Source organism: Penaeus japonicus, unplaced genomic scaffold (assembly GCF_977035675.1).
Source record: "Penaeus japonicus unplaced genomic scaffold, GWHDUDI00000001_assembly GWHDUDI00000021, whole genome shotgun sequence".
Taxonomy (NCBI): Eukaryota; Metazoa; Arthropoda; class Malacostraca; order Decapoda; family Penaeidae; genus Penaeus; species Penaeus japonicus.
Genome location: NW_028234423.1, coordinates 23,448,509 through 23,458,508, shown reverse-complemented (window position 1 = coordinate 23,458,508; position 10,000 = coordinate 23,448,509). Strand labels below are relative to the sequence as shown.

General features: G+C 38.8%; 2 protein-coding genes across 10 annotated transcripts in view; one reads left to right on the top strand and one right to left on the bottom strand.

Moving 5' to 3' along the window:
• The window catches only part of LOC122247623 (2-oxoglutarate and iron-dependent oxygenase domain-containing protein 2), a 23,109-nt gene that overhangs the window by 8,072 nt on the left and 5,037 nt on the right, over positions 1-10,000 (bottom strand). For 2 of the 7 annotated variants that reach the window (XM_043007062.2, XM_086548862.1), the window contains exons 2-6: positions 3,159-3,285; positions 2,230-2,277; positions 1,721-1,831; positions 1,273-1,494; positions 874-1,059 (exon numbers count right to left, since the gene is read on the bottom strand). In XM_043007062.2, the coding sequence (XP_042862996.2) occupies positions 874-1,059; positions 1,273-1,494; positions 1,721-1,831; positions 2,230-2,277; positions 3,159-3,269 (678 nt within the window). In that variant the 5' untranslated portion in view covers positions 3,270-3,285. Of the gene's footprint in view, positions 1-873; positions 1,060-1,272; positions 1,495-1,720; positions 1,832-2,229; positions 2,278-3,158; positions 3,821-10,000 lie in introns of those variants that run through there. The other 5 variants (XM_043007058.2, XM_043007061.2, XM_043007059.2 and 2 more) reach the window with 5 other exon arrangements.
• The window catches only part of LOC122247622 (uncharacterized), a 76,091-nt gene continuing 74,153 nt past the window's right edge, over positions 8,063-10,000 (top strand). For 2 of the 3 annotated variants that reach the window (XM_086548855.1, XM_086548854.1), the window contains exon 1: positions 8,711-9,151. In XM_086548855.1, the coding sequence (XP_086404981.1) occupies positions 9,004-9,151 (148 nt within the window). In that variant the 5' untranslated portion in view covers positions 8,711-9,003. Of the gene's footprint in view, positions 8,142-8,710; positions 9,152-10,000 lie in introns of those variants that run through there. The other variant, XM_086548859.1, reaches the window with a different exon arrangement.

Genomic DNA, 10,000 nt, shown 5'->3' with positions numbered 1-10,000 from the left:
GGAGGAAGTTTTTGAAAAGGAAAGGAAAGAGAAGGGAAATTCAATAAGAGAGGAAATGAAAAAGGGGACTGGGAAAAAGGAGGAAGAAAAAAGGGATTGAGAAAAGAGGAGGAAATAAGAAAATTAGGAGGAGAGGAAGGAAAGGGGTGTAAAGGAGAGGACAGATAAAAAGGAGGAACAGGTGGATGATATCAGAAAAGAAAAAAGAAAAAAGGAAATGGCTCAGACATCATATGAACATGTCTATCCACTGAAACACAAAAGATCTAAAACAAAGGTAAGTAAGAACAAAACATAGGTTTTCTTTTCTGTATTCCTAGATTTGTAATCCTAAGATCAAGGCAAAATTGGAGTCATATGACTAAGGGAATGATGTGATGGGAAGGCTTTAAGTCATGTAAAAGTTTCGGGTAAATGTTTTTCCCTTTTTACAAATAAAAATATTAAAAAAATAAAGGACTCACAGTTTCAACAGAAATGGAGAGTGCTTGAGAAAAGAAAACTATTCTGTCCTTGTCTTTGAAGAATTTCTTTTCCACTGGGTTTCTGATATATTCATACACTATATACCACTTCTTTGTAAACTATATAAATAAATCACTACTATCATTGTGCTCTTTCCTATTTTACTTTTTGTAACTTTCAAAAATAATCTGCCACTAGCTAAATGTGATTTCCAAGTGTTCTTCTGCTAAAGTCACGTGTAGTCATGTGTACCACTCACTTATATCTATCTATCACTCTTTATTCACTCTGGAACTTTTCATGTATCATGTAATGTACAGCCTCTGATACGGTAACATGACCCATTAGAATCTTCATGATCAATCTCTATTAAGGCCATCATTATCACAGCGAAATGTTGTAATATACCTCTGCATTATCGTAGTGATACCCAAGGTCTACATCCATTCCCTCCTTGTAAGTGACAATGAATGCCTTGTGTGAGTCTAGGGCATCTCCACCCCAGTCAGGATACAAGAGCCGAGTCAAGTGGCTTAAATAATCCTCACGAAGGGTGGTGATGAAGTCATCAAATCCCAGCTCTCCTAAGTTAATCTGAAGAGAAAGAAGAAAGACATGAAAAGGTACACAAATAATAAAATAAAAGAAAAGAACAACAAGAAAAAAATAACTTCTTATGCCCATCTCAGTATAATTTTGAATTTCTTTACAAATCCTAAACATCAAAATTCACTTCAAACCAAACAAATCCTTCTGTATTTGTTAAAAAGATTAAGCATGAAAAGATAATGGTGACAAGAAACAGACCCCATACTGGTTCATGGTGTTGGGGCGTCCCTTAGGAAGGGGTGACTCTTCGAAGTTGACAACTTCCTGCAGCAGTTGATGGCAGAAGTCATGGGTGAAGACAGGGAAGGAATAGATGCGACTCTGGTGGCTCTGCACTTGGCTGATAAGAGCATTACTGTCATGGCCAGCATCTTGGGCAAAACTAACCAACTCCTGGAATTTGGGATCCAAGAAAGATGCCTGGAGAAGAAATGAAGCATCAGTTATAAATCATACAGTTGTAATAAAACAAACTAATACACAAAATAATTAATAAAATAGATAAATAATAACTATCTAAATAAATGATACATTAACAAATCATTAACCTTCTTAGAGAGCACTTAATCCTAGCTCCCCCCTCCCCCATATGCCTCTTGATTACTATGGGTCTGTTGGAATCTGCAATCAATTGCTAGGAACTAACCTGTAGGGAAAAGATGTGTGGATTGAGCTGTGTATATTTGCTAGCCACCAGCTGCCGACGCTTCCAACTTTCCTCCTGCAACTTCTGCCGCCGTAAGACTTCCTCCTCTAGCTGCATCACAAAAATGGAATCAATCAATCATGAAATATTTTATAAAAAAAAGAAATAAAATCTACAGAATACCTGAATACATATAATTTACCTATTACCTTTTTATATTCCCATGACTGAAGAAAGCATTATGATGGTTAGTGTGGGAAGCAGTAAAAGCAATTTCTATTTAGTAGTTCGAAAAGCTCCTAGCACTACAGAAGCATTATGTCCACCTTATCATTCACAGAATGTCAAGAATCCATGATATACAATGATTACTCAATTACTATAATCAAAGTGAGCAAAAACAAAGAAAAGAAAAAAGGATGGAAGAAGATACAGCTAAACAATATGTATAACTAAAAATTAGATATCTAAATAAATAAGTAATTCAATCAATAAATAACGAGACCAACCTCTTGAACATGTTCTTCTGGATTACTGCAGCCTTTCTCCTGTAGGAGCTGTGGACCAAAAAACAAATTTTAGAATAAGTAGAAAAGAACTAAAAATAATCACTTGGATTTTAAAATACACTTCCTTCTAAATATCTGAAAATGAAAAAGAGGAATGAAATAACATTATACTCAGCTAGTCTGTGCATGGGCTCATAGCTAATGCAAATGACAAGGGATTATATAATTGCACATCACAAGAGGTAAAAAAATATTCAGCTTCCAGCATCTAATGTCTGTCCTTGTACATCTGTCTGAATCTTAGAATGCACTCCAGGCATACCTGTATGGTCTATAGTCTGTTACACAAATTTCATTGAAAAAGGGGCATAACTCATCTGGGTGGAAACTAACCTGTGTTTTATTAAAATATCTTTTGATGCTAAACATGATTCCAAAAGCCTAAAAAATGGCATATATAAAACAGTTATGATGTCTACTGTCCTGTCCAGTATTATTCTACAGAAACCAACCAGTATGTTGATACTAGCTCTCCATCATCTGGGATATGCATGAAACATATTAGGGATATTGCACAGTAAATATAAAAAGTATCCAAATTGCAATGACACACTGCTAGTATCAAGCAAATTACCAACCTGTTAGCAGGTATGTCACATTAATTGCTGTCACTATCCTTACTCTAGTTGACTCCTCCGGACTTGAATTACTGTATTGGACATATAAATCAAATGCAATCGATTGATACCAAATTTGTTAGTGCCACTATCTCATGAATTTTTGTAAAGAATTTACAAAACAAACATTAACTATAGGTTAAACATTGATTGGACATAGCATCCTTGTCAGTTCTTCAAGTCTACTTCATTAATTTATCTTAATCTGCACCCATAGGTCTTATATCCTCCTCATTCCTCTGCTCTGCCTACCTCTCCGTACTCCCTCAGGAACTGGTCCCTGCCGTGAAAAGTGACGTGGATTTTGTGTTCCTTGATGAACAGATTGGCTCGGAAGAAGCATTCGCACATGTAAAACGGCATGGTCGGTGTGCACTACCTAGATTAAAAACATTTAAAAAGGAAAGAAACTGAATTCTCTCTCATTAACAAATCATGATTAGCAGATAAAATAATTGAACATATACATGTATTTCGGTGAAGGAAATTTCAAATTATTAAAGTTGAAAATATTCAACATGAAGTGACCTCTACAGGTGTCTGAAGGCTTTATTCATTCATTCATTTTTTGAGGCGAAGGTGCGCTTGTCAAGTATGATGACAATTATTAAATAACTAGCGAGTTGTTGATGTATATTTGTTATTCAAACACGTTACTTTTTACCAAGCGACAACTTTTCAATTGAATCTATGTGCACACATTGAATTGTTTAAAAAATACAATATCAATGTGGCCGTTATTACGATTACTTAGAGTGAAATTACTCTTGGTTTCATTATCGCAAATAACACCTCGTTCTTCAAGAGAGATGACTCGGAACAAAGGTTTAATCTCCGTTCCAAGTGAAGAGCTGGAAACAACACAACTCACAGCTGTTTGTTTACATTTTGGTTCTGTTCGAAACCGTGGATGAAGAAGAGTAGAAAGTTTCGTAAAAGAAACATCTCTCATCCTCTTTGGAATACATAAATTAAGTTACAAACTATATAAGATCTTAAGAAATATGTTTTAGTTCTTTTTGTATCAGAAAACGAGATTAACCTTGGCCTGGAAAAAATATCAGTGAAGCTAACATATTCGAACACAGTGGCGGTGTATTTGATTTATTGTCAACATTTTATTTTATTTTTTTTTATTCTTTACCATTGAATATTTTATGTTCAATCTAACATCGATGGGTGTGCTCTCCTCAGTCTATATGCCTGGGGTTCCTAACCTTTTTTTTTTGTTTTATTTTTAAGAATATTTACTTGATCTATACTTTGTGTATGTCATACAGTGTAGGAGGCAATCAGTTTTCAGTATGACAAAATACATTCATGGAATGAAATATTGTATTTATTCGAATTTTCCAGCTCCTCGAAAGGGTCCGTGGTTAAGAACCCCTTTTCTGTTCTCTAGAAGAGTTAATGCATTTCCATAACTAATTTCTTAATTATTTCGAATTAATGTTAATGATGATGATAATCTTAATGAATATGACGGTGTTGGTGGGACGTATTTGTATGGGTGAATATATATGAGTAAGGTGTGTATCGTATGCCTGTATGAATTACATTGAAAAAAATATAATCTGACTATTTTTCCTTTGAATTATAAATTGAAATTCCCTTGACTAGAGATTTGTTGAATAGAGAAGACTTTAGTTTACCCATGGAGCTTTAGAAGACATTTTCTTTGGGCATTTCCGGTGCATATCAAAGGGCAAAGAGCTACAGTCACACGTTGATTAGTACCTGTTCGTGTAGATGAACATTGTATAATCGTTCCCTTTTCACTGCATGTACCGTCAGTTGGCAGTTTGTCCATACTCTTAATAAAATGAAAAATACATTGGGAATACGAGGCCTCGAACCATGGTTTTTACTCGCCGCAACTCGGTGATAGAGAGAGAGAGAGAGAGAGAGAGGGAGAGGGAGAGAGGGAGAGGGAGAGGGAGAGAGAGAGAGAGAGAGAGAGAGAGAGAGAGAGAGAGAGAGAGAGAGAGAGAGAGAGAGAGAGAGAGAGAGAGAGAGAGAGAGAGAGAGAGAGAGAGAGAGAGAGAGAGAGAGAGAGAGGAGAGAGGAGAGAGAGAGAGAGAGAGAGAGAGAGAGAGAGAGAGAGAGAGAGAGAGGGAGAGGGAGAGGGAGAGGGAGAGGGAGAGGGAGAGGGAGAGAGAGAGAGAGAAGGGGGAGAGAGAGGGAGAGAAGGGGAGGGAGGGAGGGAAGGAGAGAGAAAGAGAGAGAGAGGAGGGAGGGGAAGAGAGAGAGAGAAAGAAAGAGGGGGAAGGAGAAGATATAAATAGATAGAAAAAAATAGACTGATAGATAGATAGGGAAAGTGAGAAGAGAAGAGAAAGAGGAAAAAAAGAAGGGAAGGACGAGGGGGAGGGGAGAAGGAGAAATTGTGAGAGGGCAGGTGTGGGAAGAAAGAGAGGATCTAAGGGAAGGTGGGAAAATAAGGAAAGAGATGGGCGGAAGGGGGGAGGTGCATGTGCTGCTTATATCTTGTTATTATTTCAACCTGGGAACAATGATGAGAACACTAGTGATTCTGTTTCCAGGGTGTTACGACTGCCACAACTATCAGGCAGCCTAGTGTTGTCGCTATTTACAGCTACTATTAGCAAAATCATTACTATGACAATTTTTCTACACGACAACGAAAAATCATATTTGTGTTGATACACTTGAAACCATGCTTTCCCAATCACCACTTAGGTCTAAGACTGCTACGTACAAAGAAACGATCATGATTAGATGAAAACTAGTATTTGCGTTTTTTTATTGTTATTTTTTAAAAATCGGTATTAAAGCAACTTTCGAAGATATGAAAAGGAGGGCAGCCACCCCCCGACCCGGTGAGGTTTCATAGTTTGATTTGTTTGAAAACCGGGCCGGGAAGAACTGTCCTCCTTCCCCCGGGTACCGAAGCACCCAGTTCCTCCCCCGGGGCAGCGGGAGGCGTCGCTTGGGGCCCAGGCTGATTCCTTCGAAAGGATTCGAACTTGGGCCCTCCTGAGCAGCGGCGATGAAGAACATAACGGTTCCCACTGCGCCACTCAGGCCCCAAGGCAGCAGCGGTCGAATTGGAGGCCAGTGAATCCTTTGCGACAGAGCGCATTGTGGTGCCATGCGAGCGTGGGGGCGGACGAGCACGACGACGAAATCTGTGGGCTTCTGCAGTAGGCCTATATACTTGGCTGAACTCTCACTCCCTTTCTATCATCATCATCAGTCTCACGCTAACAAGAAAACGTATTTATACATAAAGCCTTAACAGTACGATAATTTGGGTAGTTGTTGCATAGCGGATGCACTGCAAGCAAAGCGGCTGCCACTGTGTTCACAATCTTACTCAGAAACTGCTCACTCTAAAACGGGGGCAGTACTATCTTATTTAGGCAGTCTGGAACAACAACGCCTAACAACAAAAAAGGCAGTGTGAAAAACCATGACAAGTCATTAAGGATTGACAATTTGCAAGAATTATAAGAAAAGATAAACACAATCTGTAAGGCGCACTTATGGTGATGCTTTGGCCGAGCAAAGTATTCTGCTTGGCCAGTTTGCGGAATACAGTAAAGAATAGGGAACGTCGAAAGAGGGAGTGAAAAGCCAAAGATGGACCATTGACGAAATTACACCATGTACCATCTGTTATAAAACGAGATCTGAAACCACTCAGATGGCAAAGACAAAAACAAAAACAAAAAAACAACGACTATTAACAGCAACAAACAATTAGGGAATATGAGGTTTGGGCACAACAACCATTATCAGTGGATACAACCGCTTATGATATGAGTAGCGAAGCTGGTATGCAGTTTTGGTTTCTGGAATAATGATCATAAAATCATATCAAATCATACGAAATGTAAACACAACTACAATCGGTATTACGTTTTATAGTAGTATGTAAACCAGCTTAGACCAATTATTGTGTGGCTTTTTCATCTTTTCTGATGACAACCATGTGTAAGATCCTGCTCAAAAACACACCTAAAGAACCCAGGTAACAGTTATTGAATGCATAAAAAAAGACAATATTGCACACAAAGAAAAAAAAAAGGAAGTAGCTCCATACCGTATCTTAAGTGCGTGACGCATATTGTTTTATCATAATGATTATTATTATTTTTATCATTATAATTGTTGTTATTAGTATCATCGCTATTATAATTATCTTAATTCGGATTTTTTTTCCTCTAGGGAATATTACTTTCATGAGTGAGGATTTTTTCCCCGAGTGAATATTTCTTCCCTAGAGAAGATTTTTTCCCCTAGAGAAGTTATTTTCCCCCGAGAGAATATCTCCTCCCAGGGGGGGATTTCTTCCCCGAGAGGTGATTCTTCCCTTGAAAGAGGATTTGTCTCTGGGAGGATTTTGTTTCCGTGTATACTTCGATTTCCGGTACTTTTTGATCCTCACAGTTCTGTTAATCTAGTCAGGAAAAGAGAGAGGATGTAATATATATATATATATATATATATATATATATATATATATATATATATATATACATATATACATATATATACATATATACATATATATACATATATATATATATACATAATATTATATATATATATATATATATATATATATATATATATATATATATATATATATAAATGTGTGTGTGTGTTTAGGTAAATCCTTAACCTTACATATGTATATATATATATATATATATATGTATATATACATATATATACACATATCTATGATATACACATATACATATATCTATATACACACGTATATATACACATATAACACACACACACACACATATATACATACATACATACGTACGTATATATATATAATATATATATATATATATATATATATATATATATATATATATATATATGTATATAATATATATAATATAATATATATATATACATATATATATATATATGTATATAAATATATATATATATATATATATATATATATATATATATATATATATATACATACATACATACATATACACACACACACATATATATGTACATGTTAATCTATCTCTTTACCTATTCATTGATTTATGAGCGTGTATGTTTACATATACTTCACTCACGTGACTGACCCATGCTTCCTGAGCACCGATTCCCCTCATCCAGGACGGGCAGATCGCGCCTCAGTCCTCAGCTGGCCTCGTCGATCGCAGGTGATGGGTTCCCGGTTCCGCGGGAGGCTGCGGAAGGCTGCGGGAAGCTGCAGGAGACTACGAAAGGGTACGGGATGCTGCCGAAGACTGCGGAAGGTTGCGGAAGACTGTGGAAGGTTGCGGAAGGCTGTGGGAGGGTCTGGGAATGGGAATGCCTTTGCTGACATCGGTGCGGCGACCAGGGCAGTGAAAGAGGCGAAGAGGGTGTTAAGAGAACAGTGAAATAACAGTGGAAAAGGTACTGAAAAACGGTGGGCACTGGAAGCCATAGGGTATGACAGTGCGGTACAAGGGCAGTGCAAAGGTACTTGATAAAGCATTGAGCTGGGCAGTAAATGGGCACTAGGGAGCTCATTATGGGGGGCAATGGAAGGGGTATTGGGTAGGGCATCGGGAAGGTCACTATGGAGAGCATAGGGGAGGGCATAGGTGAACATACCGTGGAGGGCATCGAGGACAGCACTTGGGCGGGTCGCGGGACGGGTCTCGGGGTGGGTGGGCACTGGGGAGGGCAATGAGAGAGCCGGCGAGGGGAGTGCCGGCGCCGCTGCCCCGCCGCTGGCACCTGATCCTGGCGAGCTGCGTGGCTGGCGACGTGTGGCAACCCCTCCGGATGCTGTGGCTGAGAAGTTGCGGGTCTCTGCTGATCAGTGAGGCTTCTGACGCGGTTGAGAGCCGCCGTGCGCTCGTTCACGGCCGCACGCTAGTTCTCACGCACACCAACACACACATACACACATACAACACGCACGCACACAGCTAAGCAGGTGACGCAAGAGTGAATTCCGAACGACTTTTGGTGACCGGAACGACACATGGCCAACCATGTCGTCGTAGTGAGGAGTTGAGAGTGGAGGAGGAGGAGGAGGAGAAGGAGGGGAGAAGAGAAAGGAAAAGAAGAAGGAGGAGGAGGGAGGCTGAAGGAGGCGATGGAGCGGCAGTGCAGCCGCATGGCGCGGAGGACTTCGCGCTGGGTGGTGGTGGTGAGGTTGTTCTACGGCCAGGACCTCGACGCCGCTTTCGACTATACCCTCGGCCAGCCCCTGGTCGCCCCTGGGACCATCCACGCCCACTCAGGTGAGTTGGAGGCTTCAGGGCCCGCCCGCGCGCCCACAGCGAGGGGTGAGGCACCTCTCAGAGGATGAGGATGGAGTTCAACGTTCCGGAAAATCAGTAGATTGATAAAATGGGCGATTGCCCAGAAAAGTAAAGAACAACAGATGGATACACTGTCATTTTAGTGTATGGATTGATACAGACTAAGAAACGTCATGCAACAATAACCATACACAACCAAGATATAGAACTATGAGTCAGTCAATCGGTTATGTTTTTGTTTCCGCGCGTGAGTTTCCGCGCATGCGTCGGGGAAAACGGGAAGGGCCACAGGAAAAGGCGGCCACTACGAGACTTTTCGAAAAATTGCCTTCCTCTTTGTTTTTCCTGCTCCTCCTCTTTATCCTTCTCCTACTTCTCCTCCTTGTTCGTCTTCTTCTCTTCCTCCCTTTTCACTCTCGTTTTTATTTTTCTTCTTATTCTTAGATATTGTTGTTGTCATTATTATTGTTGCTGTCGTTGTTGTTGTTGTAATGATTATAGTGATAGCAATGATAAATGGTTAAATATAATGATATTTATGATAATGATGATGTTAGTCATTTTATTTAAAAAATAATAGTAATAATGGTAGTGATAAAATATTTATGTTGGTAATAATTATGCTCATATCAATAATAATGATAATCGTAATAATTATAATGATAATCATACTAGTAATAATAATTGTGATAATAATGACATTTATAACAGTAGTAATAATGATATTGATAATAATAGTAATAATGATGATAAGGGTAATAATGATGATTATGATTATGATAATAGTGACAATGATAATGACAACTACAACAATGATATATATAATGA